This window comes from Haemaphysalis longicornis, unplaced genomic scaffold (genome assembly GCF_048455015.1).
Source record: "Haemaphysalis longicornis isolate Haplotype H1 unplaced genomic scaffold, Haemaphysalis longicornis Haplotype H1 scaffold_1, whole genome shotgun sequence".
Lineage (NCBI taxonomy): Eukaryota > Metazoa > Arthropoda > Arachnida > Ixodida > Ixodidae > Haemaphysalis > Haemaphysalis longicornis.
In genome coordinates, this window is record NW_027526203.1 from 399170648 (window position 1) to 399188894 (window position 18247).

The 18247-nt window shown below is 43.9% G+C and overlaps 1 protein-coding gene across 4 annotated transcripts in view; it reads left to right on the forward strand.

The window, feature by feature from the left end:
* Nucleotides 1–18247, forward strand: part of Cyld (ubiquitin carboxyl-terminal hydrolase CYLD) — a 95908-nt gene that overhangs the window by 56308 nt on the left and 21353 nt on the right. For 3 of the 4 annotated variants that reach the window (XM_077686755.1, XM_077686756.1, XM_077686758.1), the window contains 6 exons: nucleotides 1577–1620; nucleotides 4351–4390; nucleotides 12767–12995; nucleotides 13520–13611; nucleotides 14299–14362; nucleotides 16915–17035. In XM_077686755.1, coding sequence (XP_077542881.1) covers nucleotides 1577–1620; nucleotides 4351–4390; nucleotides 12767–12995; nucleotides 13520–13611; nucleotides 14299–14362; nucleotides 16915–17035 — 590 coding nt within the window. The remainder of the gene's footprint in view (nucleotides 1–1576; nucleotides 1621–4350; nucleotides 4391–12766; nucleotides 12996–13519; nucleotides 13612–14298; nucleotides 14363–16914; nucleotides 17036–18247) is intronic. The other variant, XM_077686757.1, reaches the window with a different exon arrangement.

Consider the following 18247-nt stretch of genomic DNA (forward strand, 5'->3'; position numbering starts at 1 on the left):
TGTTATTACAACTGCTTGTGGCATGATTTCACGCAATCGTATCGATCTGTTGGTCCTTTATGAAAGTACTTTATCACACAGACCTTGTTAGAGATGCATGCTCCCTGTGGAAAGGACTTGTGCAGGCTGCTGTGGTCCACAGCTCCTTTGCCGGTTGCATTTGTGGGTCCAGTCATGTACCTAAAGTTGGTGCGGCCAACTTTCTTCCACTTAGCAGCGTCAAGGTGGCAGTGGCAAACACGGACCGCACCTTACTTTAAGATGGGTAGGCCATGCGTCATGTACATAGGTACTCCCAAGGAGCCGGCAGCTTATGATAAGCGGCACCGTGATAGGCAATGGGAGTGAGCTCGTCTACGACCATGCCACTGCTGCAGCTTGGCCACAAAAACAGGATTTAGTGAACCATAGGGAGTAACACATCGATAAACACTGGCCACACGTTACCGCTTCTCTGGTTAAAATCTGTACGGACTACATGGGTGCATTTATATTTGCATTTCCTCTTTACTGTTGCTAGTAAATGCTTAGATTCCTTGTTAGCAAGAATGCGAGTCAGTATCCAACTGCCAGCAGCGCCTGGTGCCAAGTTTACTTCTGAGTCTTTAAATTTTTCCTTTTATATCAAAAGCCCTGTTCATTGTATCATGAAGCTTTCTGTAGTTCCATTTTTGCATTTACCTTTGCATATATCGAGGAACCAAACTGCTATAGCTGGGGAATATGGCTTGTTTGTTTTAGCTAACAGTCTTTGGAGCTGATTTCCCTTTAGCCCTGATGTAGACCTGCGCTGTAACCATCAAAGGTTTGAACCTACGTTAGCGCCTCGGTCATGTTTGCAGTTAGGTGTTGCTGTGCAAAACTGCAAGCAGTTCATTGTCTTGGAAGCACTTAATGCTTGTTAATAAGCTTCTTTCTTGGAAGTGCTTCTTCATGGAGCTATGTTAACAAGATCACCATATTTGGCAAGTTTTCATGTAAATTAGTTTCACATGATTGTGTTGACTTGTTAGGAGAATAAACATCCAAAAAATGAGATGGGGAAAGCCTGTCAACTGACCATGACAGTGATAGCACACTTCAGAATGCTGCTGGTAATTATAACATTTGTTTGTTTTTTGAGCCCACCAAGAAATTCAAAAAGGGTATCTGGTCTGTCCTACCACTGTACAGTATCAGTCGTACCATCATGGTAGTGAAGTCGTATACTTTACAAAGGCGTAAAAGTATATATTTTTTAAAACCAATTGTGATGGCACTTCCAGCATTTAAAACCACTTTTTTCATTACTCGTACATTTATTATATGCCTGTTTTATGCCAGCAAAATTCTGGAGCACCATTTTTTCTTTTTCTTACGAGATTTATACGAGGGCCTCTGTTTTTCTCCTGTGGGGTAGTTTCCTGTCTTTTGTTCTTGAAAGTTAGATCATCTGCAGGGCCTAATTTTCTAAGTACTATTGACCTTTTCTTGCTCCATTTAATGTAAAAGGGATACATTGTGAATGCTATTTCAATTATCATATGAATAGAATTTTGTTCTTAAGGACTCCTGTAAGCTATGGATTGTCTTCCAGCTATACATGATGTACATGGGGAGGCCAGCCCCGCAAAGGAGTTTGTAAGTACCAGTGATATTGAACTCACTTTTTCTTTTGTGCATGTCTGTTTCTATGCCTGCTGTGCGGGTGGTATGGTCTGGTACCTGCCGAAAGTGTTTAGTGGAAAGGAGTGTTGGGATATTGCGGTGGCAAGGATTCACGTGATTGGCAGAAAGTATGCATTCTGTTCAGAGAAATGAGATTTAGTTATTTTTAAGCAAGCAAGACACCATGATACATTAAATAAAGGCCAAAAGAGCTACAGAAGATGTGATCTTTCAGCCAAATCAAAATGTGGCCTTTAGTGTCTGAAGACCTTTTTATATGGTTTAGCTTTTCTACGTTGACTCAATTATGAAACCCATCTGACTGTCTGTAACACTTCATGTGTCACTTTTGCTGCAGACAAGTGATATTAGCAAAAGGCCCTTGGAACAACTCTGGTCGAATACCAGGTATTGTGAGATAATAAGAAAGCAATAATAAGATAATAAGAAATAAGAAAGCAAAAAGCGCAAGCATTGACTCTGAGATTTGCACGCAGCTGGAAGTCTGAGACTTCCAAGCCCGTTTGTTCAGACTGCTTTTCACGTAACTAAATGGCGGGAGGTGCGTCCTGCTGCCACTGGCATTGCGTTTGCACAGTGGCTGTTTTTAGTTCCTCAGGTGTACATTTCAAATGGGCCAGTTAGAGTGTTGGTTTGCGTGCCAAAGGCAGTTCCACCATCGTCCACTGTGGGGAAAACCCTGTAGCAGACACATTGTATTGCCCCGGAAAAAAATGTCTTCTCAGCAGTGCATTTGTGTATAGCAGTGAAGCCGACTTGAAAGGGTCTCAATTTAGCGCTTGGTAACGATACATGGGGTCTTATAAGGTTTTTAATTAATGGCCCTGGGGCTTTTCTACTTCGGTATCACTGCTTTAATGGCACCTGAAAAAATGTCTTCTCAGAAATGCATGTGTGTATAGTAGTAAAGCTGACTTTAAAGCACTCAGTGTTTAGCAGAGTTGCTTGAGCATTTATCCTTCAATTTAAACTTGGGAGTTTGCAAATTTTTATGGTTGACTAAAAAATTAGTGGCCCTGACAATTTGGCCCTGACAAGTGGCCCTGAACAGAACTAGCATTTAACTTGAGATTGAGTTCACAGTGTGACCAAATTGCTGTTTTTTATATAACAACTGGCTATTGTTTTTTCTGCACTAGCCTTTCTGCTTTTAGAACGTTTGTTTGTAAACAAACAGCATGGTATTTCTATATAAAATAAATGTGTCAAATGCTTAATGTTATGGGAAGGGAACATAGTCCCATGAATGTAGTAAAACAAAAATTGAGCACTGTCTGTAGTGATCTGCCCCTGTTGCGAACACTTCTGGTGTGAGGGTCTGTCTGTAGTGGTGTTGAACATGCTTCATGAGGGATACTAAAGTGGTAACAAGTTTGTTTATATCTGTAAACTGCAGGGCCAAGAATACAAACAGGCCATTCGGGGTAGTGCATGCAGTTGTCTATCTATGCAGAAAATACCTGAAGCGTGAAAACCAGTATCGTTGCAACATGCACTTTTCTGTACTGTGATTTGTGAAGTCACAAATCTTGAATGGCAAAACGGTTTGTGTGGAGCTCTTGTGGGCATTTTTCTGAGGAAGACAGTAAGGTATGTGTAAAATAAAGGTACTTGGGAGCTTTAGTTGAACACCCGTTTTTAAAGATACAAACTTCAGCATAGCATGCATTACCGAATAGGCAGCATCGCTACCTTGCATGGCAGACTGTGTTTGAGTTTGTCAAATTCTTTCACTGGTGAACAAATGTTGCGGAAAGATATATAAGGGTAAATGCGAATACAAAAGTCTATTCTTGCTGCCAGTATGCTGCACGTGTGCACGACAAAAAGCAGCCAAAATGCAAGGTCATTGTGGAAGACCCGCTGTGGTGGCTCAGTTGCTAAGGTGTTGTGCTGCTGCCCGAGGACACGGGTTCGATCTCAGCCGTGGTGACTTCTTTTCTGATGGAGGCGAAAAGCAAAAACATCCGTGTTTTGATGTTTCGTCACACACCAAAGATCCCCTGGTGGTCAAAATTAATCCGGAGCCCTCCACTATGGCGCGCTTCATAGCCCAGGCATAGCTTCGGAGCATTAAGCCCGACAATCAAATCAGATCAAATCAGGTTATTGTGCAAGTGGTGAGGCAACCAAGCTCTCTGTTGGCTTTACTGTTTATCCAAAAAGCATGAACAGTAAAGCCAACTTGGTAGCAGCAGCTTGCGGTCTTATCAGTGCCTGGGCAGCCCTTAAACCTCTCCATTCGTGGTGTGGTGTCTTTTTTATGTCTCAAAAGGATAAAAGGGAAATGCCTTGACATTATTTTTTTCCAAACACATGGAGCACCATGCGATGTCTAGTGGAAGATGAGAAGCGTGGACAGTTGGGATCAGTAAGTTGAAGCGAAAAGTTTAGCAGGGTCCCTCCGGTTCGTGCAGCCATCGCCATATCGCCAAAGGCAGTCTTGTCGATCCCTCAAATCGTCATTCCCCATTTTTCTTGTAACCAGTTGAGCCGCGCTGCCATTTTGTGCCTGCAATAGTTTCCCTCCTCACCATGTAGGGCTTGCTGAGGTCATTCTGTATTTTTTTCACTCTGCTTTTTCACCCTGGCATGTTGTGTCCACAGTGAGGCCAGTGTGCAGCACAAGGTGGTTGGTACTATATAACCAATATGCTTGTCACGCGTTATTGTTTTTGCCAGCAGGACAAGGGCACCAGCAGTTCCTCCTCGCATGCCATTGGTGAGTTTGAATGGTTTTTTTGCAACTCTGGTGCATGTATATAATGTACTCAACTGGCTGCATGAGGGTCATTTCTGTAGTCCCTGTGAATCTGGCAAAAGATTTTGCATTTGAGGTCATAATAAGAACATGGGTGTAACTGTTGATGTGACCGAAAGTGTGATTGCCTGCTAGAAAAAAAAACTTTGCATTTCTTGGGAAACCGAAACTATTCAAAAATATGAGGTCACGCACTCCATTTGGTTACCTTGCTGAAACTTGCTTCAATTTTGTATGTTTACTGTGGGAAACAATTCAGAGAAAGATGTTGACAATCTTATGGCAGTTCTCGCTTAAAGAATGTCTGTGAATGTTGTTTTTGTGCATGTTGGGCATTTGGTGAAGTGTTACTAGGTTAACTAAACTGCCATTTATTGATGAGTGCTTGCTGTTAGATATTGGTGCCTTTTGAGTGGTATGCACAAAGTGTGACAAGGAAGCTTTTGGCCAAGCCACTGACGCATAGAATGCCACATTTTTTTAGGAAATGAGTCTTCTGTGCAAAAAGCTTACCTCCTCTGAAGATAGCCATGCAGGGTCACCCTATATTGCCAGAACCCTTATGAGTAATATGCTTGGAGGCCAGCAAAGCAGTACTAGCTGTCAAGAGCATTGAGAAAAAATTGAGGTGTATCTGCTTGTAATCCAGGAAACCTGATTTCGATCTAAGCTTTTTCTGTTGTGGAGATGACATTCTGCCATCCTCTGCAGTGTGCCCATGTCAGTTATATCATTATATCAGTTTCGTCTGTGTGTGTGTCTATGTGGAATTCATTTGTAGACTATTGGGAGGTAGTTCGCCTTGTCGCCTTTAATGTTTAGGTCTTGTTCTGAGTGAATATATCCCGGTAAATGAAGTCTATTCAGACGTGTTGTGTTGTTGGCTGTACTAACAGCTACAGAAACTCGCCAAGCGCTTCTAAGCCGATTCATTTCTGTCGGTTTCCATCACACTAGTTTCCGCACCAGCATGAATGATGTGACACCTCGACACGGTTGGTTCAAAGGGCGAGGGACGTACGCACGAGTTTTAATACTTTGTGGTCGTGGAAACACTATGGCAGATTACAAATATTTTTTTCTGTAACCAGAAGTTTTGCGCCTTCTGTTTGTCAGTAGTGACAGCACGGGAGCCTGGGAGCAGATGCCACACTCCCGCATGTGTCTCGCATTTTATTGTCAATCGGAGGGATCCAACAGTCTAAGCTACAACCGCACTTCCACTTTGTGCAAGATAAGGCTAGCACTGATACGCTTCCAAGCGCGTTCAAAAATGTAACGGCACTGTGCAAACAAACGTCAACCTGTGCTTCTTAATGCGTAAAAATTCTTTGCAGAGCACCTCGGCGTGAACTGCGCACCCTTGTTTAGCCATTTCATTGTTAATATAGTGAAATGTGCACAATGCCATTTCCTCTTTATCAACGACAAATGTTAGCACCGCAGCCTGCTTGAATTGGCCATCAGTGCCGGCTTAACAGGTGTTTTTAACCTCAGTGTTGTTCCTCGATGCGCCGAACTGCATGCAGGCAATAATACGGCATGTAAAATTTGCTTTTTGTATTACTTCCTGCTGCACATCGTAGCTTGGTGCATTGGGCATCGTATGCCAGACTGCGGTTCACTCTTGCTAGATATGCACGGCGTAGGCTACCTTTGGCACTCGCACAAATCATACACAATATGTGCCTTGTAAATTTAGCCCATCCCTTTTCCCACCATTTCCCGATGTGAAAAACCCCTTGGGATTACCTAGGTTCTGCAAGCCGCACCGTAGAACAAGAGGCAGGGCCCTGCCGGCCACCACCTAATGCACCGCTCCGCATTCCACTGGAGAGCATTTTGCCACAAGCGGTGCTATTCGTTGAAGCAATGGTGGTGCCCTAGGCCCCTGTGCGCAGTCATGTTGGTCGACTGCCATTTACTGTACTGTTATCAGTTCTACGCTCTGTTATAACTTTCTTAATATAACGCACACCGTGTGCAGGACAGCACAGTAGAACTCAATTTCTTTCTGCTTTTGGCTATATGTAGGCTAGAATGGAAGGTGCAAGTGAATGCAGTGAATGGTGGGATGATGCAGGCAGTTAGTGTGGTGTGCATTGCAAGAAAGTTTGCGTGAAAATGATTCCCCCCCCCCCCCCCCCCCCCCTTCACCCCATTTATTCCCCCAAGTGTTGGAATGCCGAAGTTAGGGTTGGGTTATTATGCAGTATGTGGTGAGATGAGATACACAACCTACAGCAATTTTCCCCCATGTCAATAGTAATATGCACAAGAACCTTGACCATGTGAATCTCGTTTGAGTATTGAAAAGTGAAAAATATTTTCATCATCTGAAATCAATGAAACAAGGGCATGTACCCAAAGAAAATGCACACTTATTTTTCCACTCGTGTTAATGTGAAAATTTTTTACTTTATTTGTTGTTTGGTTTACTTTGATATTGCTGAGCGGGCACTTAGAAAGGCTTAGAAAATGTATTGATTTCTTCCCTAAACGTGTCATTTTCCTATGTGAGGTAAGCCTTTTTTGTTTTTTTTTCATCCACAATTCAAACTCTGCATGGCTTTGTTAGGTTTCTAACATAATTGGAGTTCTGCTGTCCCCCAAAGGTCATGCTCAGTTGTGCAAAACCAAGCAAATAACGGTTAATCCGCCTGTGGGAACGGTAGAAGAAACTCGTCAGCAAGCTAACAGAGCAGAGGTGTTCCATAAAACAAATCTTGTGGCTGTATTTTCTGATCAGATTTTATTAACCCCTGACTATTGAATGCAGTGCCTATTTTTACACTCTTTGTCTTCAATGCCCAAGAAGTGGCAGTAAGAGCTGTGCCATTTTCGCAAAATCTGAGCAATACAACCAGGATTCCATCCTAGGCGTGATCAAAAGTAAGCATAATAAGCGTAATTTCCTGCAATGAAGGTTGCTATAGTTATATTATCTTAGCAGGCATACATTCTGAATATTGTTTTATGGAATTCACACCAAAAATCATTTTATAGTTGTTTTCCTTCTCTTGTGGTGACGAGTAGTAGTAATGAACATTTACTGACATTAGTTTGAGGGTAGGGGGGTGGGTTCAGCCTCCGTAGTCTAGGGGGCCATGAGCTCGCACTGCCAGTCATGAGGGATTGCTGTTTCTCCAGCAATGATTTGGTCGGCATGCTCTCCCACTGCTCAAAGGTGGGGCTGAGTAGAGGGTGTGGGTCGTGTGGGCAAGCGTAGACTAAGTGGTGTGTGGTAAGGGGGAGGCTACAGTGCCTGCATAAGGGTTCGTAGAGGAAGGGGGACATGTGGGTGGGGATGGTGTGGTTGTAATAGGTGTTGATTTGAAGTCTGCGCGAGATGTATGCAATAGGTGGAGAGGGAAGGGTGAGAGGGTAGGGTACCACTTCCTGGAGTGCACGTAGTGGGCAAAAATGGCATGAGTTCATCCGAGGAGAGGGAGGAAGGTTGGGACCTGGGTTCGGCCATGCTGATGGGAGTCCTCGGTAGTAAAGATTGCAGGCAACAATCTGTGCTGCAAGGATTATGACCGGGGGTCCGTATGATACTGATTTGAGAATTTTCATGGAGTGTTTCAAGTAGCTTGACGGCTTTTAGCTGGTGCAAGGCCTACTTGGTAGTGGTGGCACACTTACTGTGTGTTTATGATGATGTTAAGGTAGTGTTGAGTTTCAAAGCATGGGCGATGGCAAGTCCCTCAGATGGCAAGTCCCTCAGATGGCAAGTCCCTCAGATGGCAAGTCCCTCAGTCCGTCTCCTTGCCAGTTGAGGGCAATTAGAGTGGTGCGTGGTGAGTTTGGGTGCTGCTCAACATCCGTATAGCAGGTGTGCTGGTCATTTGCATAGCATCTCTGCGGCCCTTATTGTTGTAGGTAGGGTGCGTGTGTTTGGGTGTCGGTGCCGCTGTAATGCAATATTTGGCGTTGGATGGGGAGGTTTGAAGAGCATTGCGCGCGAGTAGGGAGGTGGTCGGCTGATGTATCGTAAGACCTTCTTGCTTTGTGGGGTGAGGGTTAGGCATTGCAGGTGGGAGGCTGCCAACAACTACAGAATCAGTGGCTTCAAGTTATTGTAGTGAAAGCTACACTATGCTACCTCGGGCAGTCTTCATGGGGTGACCAGTTTTGACCTTGAGAGCTAGAGGTCAAACCACACCCCCTTCTGCAAGCGCCCGGCATGGAGCAGCGGCCCGATGGTGGGGAGAGATAGGCGGCAGGGGAGAGATAGGCGAGGAGGGAACAGAGACGTGCGTGGGACCTGTGTCACCACCTGGTGGAGGAAGGCGAGGAGGCTGCCGCATCAGCGGTAAGCACGCTTCACAAAGGAAGGCCAGGAGGCCACGTGCGGCGCACAGCCCCCTTTCCGCAAGCACCTGGTAGAGAGCCGAGGCTAGATGGCGGGGAGAGATAGGCAGCAGGGGAGATATAGGTGTGGAGGGAACGTAGACGTGCGTGGGACCATGTCACCACCTGGCGGAGGAAGGTGGGTAGGCCGCCATCGCAGTGATAAGCGCAAGCCACAAAGGAAGGCCAGGAGGCCACGTGCGGCACAGAGCCATGTGCAGTGGAGGAAGACTAACATCCGCTGTGGTTGCGCATAGAGCGGCAAGGCTGAAACAATGCCGTGAGGCAAAAAAGAAGAAACACTCTACTGAACTCCAGACAAGCGGAAGGAAAGACAATCCTTTCATCACATCTGTGGAACAAAGGTATTGTAGGAAAGGGAGCCGTGGACTCGGTTATGCTCTGTGGATCTCCTATATTTATTTAGTATGCGTTAGGCCCGGCCGGAACTTGGAGAGCGGCGTAGACATGCGACCGCCCCTGGAGCGCAGTCGTGTTTGATCTTGTGGCGTGTGGAACTGCTGACCTGGCCAGGCACCGCTGATGATGATTGTGGGAGGATGGGGATGTTGATAGTGGCGCTAAATGCAGATGGTGTTGTCGCCACTACATTCAAATGGATCTTTCCACCCATCAACCCAGTACAACTACTCAATGGAGAGCCCGTTTACACCTCGTCTTAGCAGTGGCAAACTCCCAGTTCAACACTGTATCGGCCAAGTTGCGACCAAGTCTCACTACTTTGCTGATCACTGCAGTGGCTTCATAGGCATTAAAAAAGATGATGAATAAACGGTGTATTCATTGCAAACATGTCAGTGTATCATTGCGATACCACACCTCAACAATGGGCTTAGCCAGGGCAGTGAAGCTTTTGTTATGAACTGTGGTTAACCAAAGCTAAACCACAGCAATTTTTTATTTTAAAACCATAACAGCTAATTATCTTTTACAGTGAATGAAAAGACTTGTCAGTCGTGGAATTGTCTTATAGCAGTCTCACGATGGTATTTGCTTTTGAGTACATCTACTATACGCCTCAAGCGCGGCCTGTAGGGACGCCACTGAAATCCCCCTAACGGCCTGTTTCGAAAGCAGCCGCGGGAGTCCGTGTCCCGCTCCCCACTGTCGCCGCTGCTTTTGCGGCACGTTCACGACCGAGATTTACCGTTTGCAGGCGTTTGAAATCCATGTTTATGTGGAGCAGTCACTCTGTTCGCAAATGGGGTGTGTTTAAGAGAGTGTAAATGTTTCTGACGCGATCTTAGTGTGGTATATTCGGTCTGTGTAAGCGCCAGGTGTGTGTCACAGGCCAGCGTCGCGGAACCGGCGTATAATGGAGCCGATCGTAGTTGCACTGCCCTGAATTTACCAGGAGTGTCTCCGTAACCACCGGTTCCTCAGATGTTCATGCTACAGGTATACACTACGATGTAAATTAGTTTTGTGCGCTTACATATTCAGCGGAGCACTCATACCTGACAGTACGCCAGTTACGTTTGCCAATATTATACCTCTGATATTGATCACCACCATTTACAAGCCAGTCTGGGTTAATTCCGGGTATATTCAACAAAAGTACGATAGACAATGCATAATTATACCCTGGGATCTGCACACGACAGTCATCTCGTCGTGAGGTGAGCGCCCACAAACGTTCATCTGCTTCATATATTCTCTGCGAGCAGCGCGGAGACGGGCTTAGAATATAATCTGCGTCCGTGACTAAATGCTTTTTCGAAATATCGTCATATGGCACAGGGAGCCTGTGAATAAAGCAGAAACGGAAATCAGAGGGCCTTATCACATGCCACACTCTTCCAACGACCCCTTTCATCGCTTGTTGAACTACCTACCCTGTATACTTCCAAAAATGCGTCCGCCGTACGATCAGCTGTTCGTTGAAGTCAAAAAACAAAAGGACAGTGAACGCGAGATTTGTGTGTGATTGCTAAAACGTTCATTGCTTGATTCCGCTCCGCATTTGTACACAGCGTCCCCCTCCCCTCCCCCCCACCTATGTTTCGCGAAATAGCAGTGCATTTCGCGTATAGTTGGTCTGGTGAATCCTACCTGGCTTAAGTTTCGACAAACGTCTTTAGCATGTCAGAAGCTGCACTGTTTTCTTTCTTTTTTTTTTTTTTTTCATTTCCGTGAGAGCTATTATGTTTCTTCCCGCACTTGCACAGCGTTTATTTTTCCGTGGTTTCATTAACTTGCCTTGGTTCTTGCTATAAGGCGTGTATGGGCAAATATTTAATGACGCACAGGCTTGGAATATACTTAACATTTTCGCATGGTTTATATTCTTATAAAAGGCATAAGTTATTGTCCGGGATTGGGTAATCATATCCCAAAAACATATTTTTCTGTTATGTACATATATATTCGAAACGAAGCTGCATTCGTTGTCCACGCTGCAAAATGAAGCCAACCTCTCACTGCGCCAGTATCAGGTCTAAACGAGGCGACAGTAGAATTCATTTGTGCTTGACGTATTTGAAGGCGACAGTGGTGATATGCTTCTACCGTCGCCGACGCCCAAAAGAGCGGCGACGAAGTGCGCAGAACCGCGTCCCCGGGTAGCTCTTGCAGGCGATCGCGTACTCTACGAAGACACAGCTGCTTTTAAGTGAACTAAACGTACTCTTTGCTTATAGACGTCACCATAACAAGTTTTTTTGGGGCGCGGAAAGGCAAAAAGAAGCAAAACAGAACCAAAACACTGCATAAGCCGCTATCAGCCACGCAGCGCAAATTCCGTCAACGCCGCGGAGGAGTGGCGGCAGGCGGCACAGCGATCGTGAAGCTCGAGGCGTATACTCTGAACAAGATCCTGAGCCTGTTGTGCGACCATATCATTGCAGTAGGAGCCTTGCCAATTTATATCGTCCATGTGAGAATACATTTATAACACCAGAAATTTAGCCCATTGTAGGTTGTGCAGCTCAACTAAGGAATTTTTAGAATTCGTATCATCCCGAAATAAACGTATCAGTTGTGACCGTATGCGATTCTGCTGTATTTTATTACATGTATTGATTCATTCTTGTTGCATTTTGTCTATAAAGCTGCGCTGATTTCATTTGTGGGATAAAAATTAAGAATGCTGTTGGTCACGCCACTGTATCTTCTGTCAACCAATAGAATGATTGTGCGTGGATGGCAAGTTAGCAACATACAGGTGGTATTTGTGAACAGTAGCCATTTTAGAAGTATTTGGCCCTCAATAGAAATTTTAATTTACTGCCATACATTTATGCAGCACCTGAGAAGGCCAAGAGACATTTAAATCGCGCTTCAAAATTTCAGTGATCTTTAAATCCATTGGAAGCATGTAGAAAATGGTAGCTCGTCGCAGCTGGCTTATGGGCAAATTCCTAGCTGGGTGCTGCGGGTCCCTGCTGGCCCCACTGGGACCAGCAGCGCCTGGCTGGGATTTGGCCATAAATGAGGTGGGACCAGCTACCGTTTTCTCTTGGGTATGTTGTGGACCATTTGCGAGGCATGGAGAAACGGGGGTTGGTGGCACTTCTGCTGCATTGCTAACACATTCACGGGACAAGTTCTTGCGAAAGATTTGAATCCTATCCATCGTGATTCACCCGTGGGTTATATGCCCTTCGAGTGTGCTATTAGGTACTAACGGGCTTTTGGCAGGTGGCTAAACCACACTGTCCGCTAGAACTGTATATTTGCCTCAACCCGAAGGCGCACATGGTGTGACCTGCTGGTGACAGGGGGCGCAGTGAATGTGCTGACTTGTAATAGGCTCTTGTTATCCACTTGCGAGTATATAGTGCTTGTAGTTGTTAGATGAATTTTAGTAGTTGTGAAACTAACTCTTGCTTCTGGCTCTTGAGCAGGGTTGTAAAAAAAAAAATAGTGATGTAGATTCATAACTTGCTGAAGTAACTTTTTTCTTTTCCTATTTTGTGAATCTGCTGGTAAATTGGTCATTTTTGGTTCATTTAATTTCGACAGCCGAGCCATTGGGACAAACTATGGAGGATGTGGAAGAAATGGCCAAACGACTTCGGGGAATACAAGGACACCACAATTCTTGCTACCTTGATGCCACGCTTTTTGCCATGTTTGCCTGCACTTACACCTTTGACGATATTTTGAACCGGCCTCGTGATAAACATGACATTAAAGAGTACGAGGATATCCAACAAGTGCTTCGTGACGACATTGTGCAGGTCCTTCGCACGTAAGTTCCCTTTCCATTTGTTGGTGTTTATGCATGTATATTTTAAATGTGTTCTCAGGCGGTAAACAAAACTACATGCCTCGTTAATGTAGCCCAAAAATTTGGACAGCTTGACGTGGCGGCAACTTCTCTGCAAATCCAACATATCACACAGACCTTTGGGCCGATAATGTGCTACTAAATCGCTTTTCTTGAAGAATTACTTGGAAAAAAAGACAATGAATTTTATATATATTCATGAACTGGTATTACAATGGCACAGGTTTTACAGACAAGGGTCCCAAATTCAGTGACTGTAATGAGACCATCACTACACAATAATGGGTAAATAAGCAAATAAACCATGGAACCAAAGTGCCCTGCTCATTTGTGCAAACTGGTGAATGTTTGGGTGTACCCGATATCAAATATGTAGCCGATCCTTTTCAAGCTTCTTGGTGTCCGTCATGGTCTTGATTTTTGTGGTGCATGTTTTGCACAAGCAGTACCTTTGATGCAGTGAAATTTTCATGCTTATTTTTCAGGAAAAAATACGTGCCCCATGAAAACATCATGCAGCTCCGGCACTGTCTTGATGCTCTAGGGGGCGTCAAAGGACTCACCACGGAGGAAAAAGGTAAGCACATTTATGTGTACTCGGTGTCAGCAAGCCACAGTGTGCTGCCTGATCTTAATTTGGCCAATGTGCAACAACATAAAGAAACTTTTACTGAAAAGTTTCAGCCTAAACATAAAACAGGAACTATTATAATATAGCACTCTTGCAAAACGGGAACGTGCAACTGACCTCGGACGAAAGTTCAAGGGGTACGAATCGTACGCATTTCCAGCTTGCCTTGACCCCCGTTGTTGCATGCTTGTAGAATTGAGATTGGTCTCTAAAGCACATAAAGGTTTCTTTTTCATTGAAGAATCGGAATTTAAAAGCTCACAGAATTTTAAGTGGGTAAATGGTAAAGTAGCTTTAAAGAACTGCAATTTTTCTTCTTCTGAGCCTAGTGGTGGTCTGGTCATGTATATCCTCTATGAGACTAACATAACCAATAAATATTGGTTTATTAGATAAATAATTTTGTATTGGTCCTATAACAATCAAATAGAACCACTAGACTGGCCTGTAGAACCAATATACAACTTTATTAAGCCAATATGGATTTATATTGGAATTTCTGCTAGGAAGCTATAGCCCACGTTTCATTCTGTCACTGCAGCTATTAGTTAGTGATCTCATTGTACTGCTATGGTAAGTTTGATAATTAAATTAGCATGTTGTTTAGCTGCTCTTTTATTTACTTCTTTTTAGATCCGGAGGAGTTTCTGAATTCTCTGTTTTATGCGTTACGGGTGGAACCTTTTCTGAAGTTGAGGTGAGTATATTGGTCTAAGTGAAGTTGTTGGGGGGATCCTGTGGGTGCCTCCAGAGGTGGGAGAGGCCTTGAAGGTTTTTTGCTGGTTTTCAGCAAAGTGAGGCAGGCTTGTGGTGCACGGATCATATTTTACAGAAGTATAATGTGTATGTAGTATTGCTGAAGGAGTGGAAGAGCAGATATCCTGTGTGGTCAAGAACCAGTCCCAAAACATTGGGTTCAAAATGTCATACTTAAAATATAATCTAATCACCACTGAGCAGCAGCGTTGGCTACATTGGCACAGCAGCTACATTTTAAAATGCGTCCACACCAGGCATGCAGACACTTTGAAGGTCCTTGGAAGTATAAAGCTGCACCTTCTCGTTAACAACATTGAAGTGTCCAAAGTAAAGGTAGACATTTTGTGGTGGGATAAAAGTTTCTCTTTCTAAAACGTAAAAAATTTTTTTGCAAAAAGAAAATCTATTTACTATGCCCGGGAGCCTGAAAGGCAGACAGTTGAAATGAGTGTTTTTTGCAGTTCGAACTTTGCACATACCATGTAGAACAGAAATACATCCTTGTCCGAGACAATCGGATGTCAAACATTCTCAGTACCAGCAGCTTGCTTGTAAATGGGGCAAATTGTTAAAATGTGTGATTAAGGAGTGTTGAAAACGTAAAATATGGGTTTCTGACACAGCTAAGACAAGGCAGTAGCAAAATATTGTTAAAATGGCAACCTTGCTTTTGTAGAAGACACAAGCTGAAAAACTTCACAAATATTTTAATTCTTTCCGCTACTAACAAGTTGAACAATGGGTAAATATGACTACTCTGATCAGTTTTCTTTACATCAGTTGCTTAATTTTTACAAAATCTGTAAAAACAGCCATAATTTGCCTTTGTTCACTGCAAATTTCTATTCAACTGTTAATTGGGCCAAGAAATGTTGAATGTGACCATTTTTCCGAGTTAAAACAAAAATAATGCGATACATTTTATGCTTTCTAGAGGACTCGTTTATTGAGTGCCATTTTATGTAAATATTGCGAAAATTGATGAACATCTTTGTAAAAAATGGGTTACTTTAAAACGTCATTTAACAGATTTTCATTTTTTTTTTGTGCACTTGACGGAGCAGTATTTTGAAGTTTGATTTCTAGAGCAATGAGCAGGGTACGAAGTGTTCAACAGCCCCTGGTAAACAAGGCTAAAAACTATACAGCGTAGACTTTAGGCCAATGCGCAAAAAAATTTTTTTTAGAAGTGCCGCTTTTGAACAACATCGCTCTCACTACTAACTTTGAGAAATACTTTCTCCAAATATAAGTATGACGAAGTCAATTTTTCTGAATCCTGCAGCAAAGTTTGCGGATATTGGCCAAAAAATTATGAAGATTCAGAAAAATTTCCACTTTGTTGTACAGGAGGTCCCCAAAGTTGCCACACAATGCAATGCGGAAAGTAGCCCTGCCCAGTCGCATCCGAAATATTTTTTTTGCTAAACTAAGTATGGTGTTTCACTTTGAAGTAATGCCAGTTCCATGGTGAGGATATAGTGTTCTACACAATATTAAAGTTTCATCTCAAACAAAAAAATGGTAATGGCACCACCTTGGCTGTCCTTATCTGAACACACCCAGTATCTTAAAAAAGTATCCTTTATGAATTGCGCTTGACATTTCTCTATCTACGTGACCAGTAGTATTCTGGCAAACATTGTAGCAGCACTCTGACTTACCAGCTGTTTGCATGCAGATTACCTGCTGGCACTTGTGTTCTGTTGCCAATTCGTTTCAGAATATTCCCTTTGTTTTGTCATACTGGGCAAAGCTTTCGAGGCAAAATACATACTAGCAAAAAAAAAATGCACCTTGGGGGGGGATTTGAGCCTGCGGCTGCCAGGTCAACGTGTGTGACAGGTAAATAACTTGGCCACTTGACTTGAAGCTGCATAAGCAATCGAAAAATACGGCATAAGAAGCCAGTTTGTATTTTTTGTCCTGCGCAGCAGCCTATTTCCTTCACTTTTGTCACACCCAGTGCTTTAGCCATCTAGTTGTGCTTGAGTGGTTCTGCAGCATTAACAAGCAAATCCAACTGTTAACGTCACTATCTATTGCCGAGTAGCAATCAAATTGTGTGGAGGTATAACTCCGTGACGGGGGGAGGGAGAGAGAGCAACTTTATTTAGTCGCCTGCAGAGTGGTTTCGGACGACCCTCTCACGAGAGGTTCATCCTAGCCGTGACGCGGCCTGGACGTCGTCCCGGCTGGACCCTAGGACCTGCACCCTTGCTTCCCCGCTCGGGCTGGAACAATTTTTATCCCCATTTGCATAAATATTCAGTTGCGTAAAATATTGCAAAAATAAATTGCAAAAAATATTGTTTAGTATTTTTTAGAAGCAACTTCAGAATAATAGCAGCTGGACAAGCCTAGTTGTCATTTATAAACCTGTTTCCAGTGGATGTGTCAGACAAGATTGTTAGCTTTGGTGGAGGTGTCTTGCTAAATGAAAAGAGATGTTCAGGGTAACTGCCTTTTTTTTCCTCCTGCCCTTGTCAGCTCTGGGCAGGATACACACCTGTACCAGCTGTTTGTGGAGAAAAATAAAGACCTGACCGTTCCCACTGTGCAGCAGCTTTTCCACCAGTCCATCCACGACTCCAACATCAAGCTCAAAGAGGTCAGCTGTGTCCTGTCAAAACTGGACTTGTTACTTGCCTAGGAATTACCCCTGCATTTGTGGTTCAGAGATAAGTGTCATATAGCAGAAACCTCACTTCTGATAATGCCTTTCTTCTTTTGTGTGCTTGCCTACACTGTACCTTAAAAACTGTGAACCTCATAGCACCCGCTCTTCATCCAAACCAGAAAAAGGAAAGGGGTGGAGTGAAAGTGCACAGCTTCTGAGGGTCATTGTAAAAATGTCTTATTTTATTATTCCTTCAGCCGATGCAGTGATAATCAATGTTCTGGTTGTTCTCTGTGGCATTGCAGTGCAGTTTACATTGAGTTGAGTTGGATGAGTCTTGTCTGGTGTGAGTTGAGGCAAAAGTGCATTAGCATTTCTGAAACTTCATGAGATTTCGTTAAAAATGTATCCAAGCTTTTGTTTCTTTGACTTGCAGGCACTTTACTAATGCCGCTTTCATACGAGCACTTTCAATCCGGATTGAAGCTAAGCAAGATTGACTTTCTGAGTGCACTTGATGCGCCGCTGCTGCTACATGGCATGTTCAAATCCCGATAGGGAAATTTGCACTCTCGTGTGCTAGGTGCGGCAAAAACAGTTTTTGTAGTAGTGCCAGGTGACCCTGCACAGCCGTAGCCAGTATCAGCCAAATTCACAGCTGTGCCCAGCCAGTCTGTTGTAGGGTGCTACATGAGGTTTTGTGGCGTCTGAGCCCTCCTTTTGTGATGGTGGCTGGCTGCTGCTGTGTTTCCTGTCCCTATTTTTCTAAATAGTAACAGTACTGCCATATGCACTAGCAATAACTGCTGTACTCGGTACAGCCTCCAACAGGCATGGCAATGTCATTTTTGTTTTTGGCAGTATTGACCTTGGTTTTCAGAGTGTACAAAGACAATTGTGTACAAATACGGTTACGAAAATTTTCCCATTCCGTTATTGTGGCTTTCTCATATGAGCACAATATTCATCCCCAAGGATTACGGTGGAGATTGTTGGGGTCACTGCCCAGGTTTTTTCCAGTGTTACCATCGGACCTCGCTAAGGTTTCGAACGAGCACGAGTTTGGGATACGTATTTCTGGTTATGCTGTTGCCTGTGCTCATTGAAACCGAGGGGTCGGTCACTAGCACGAGGTCTGCCTCCTCAATGGCAAGACTCGGTCCTGTGCATCTGCTGTTCATTTAGCCGTAACACCATAAAGGG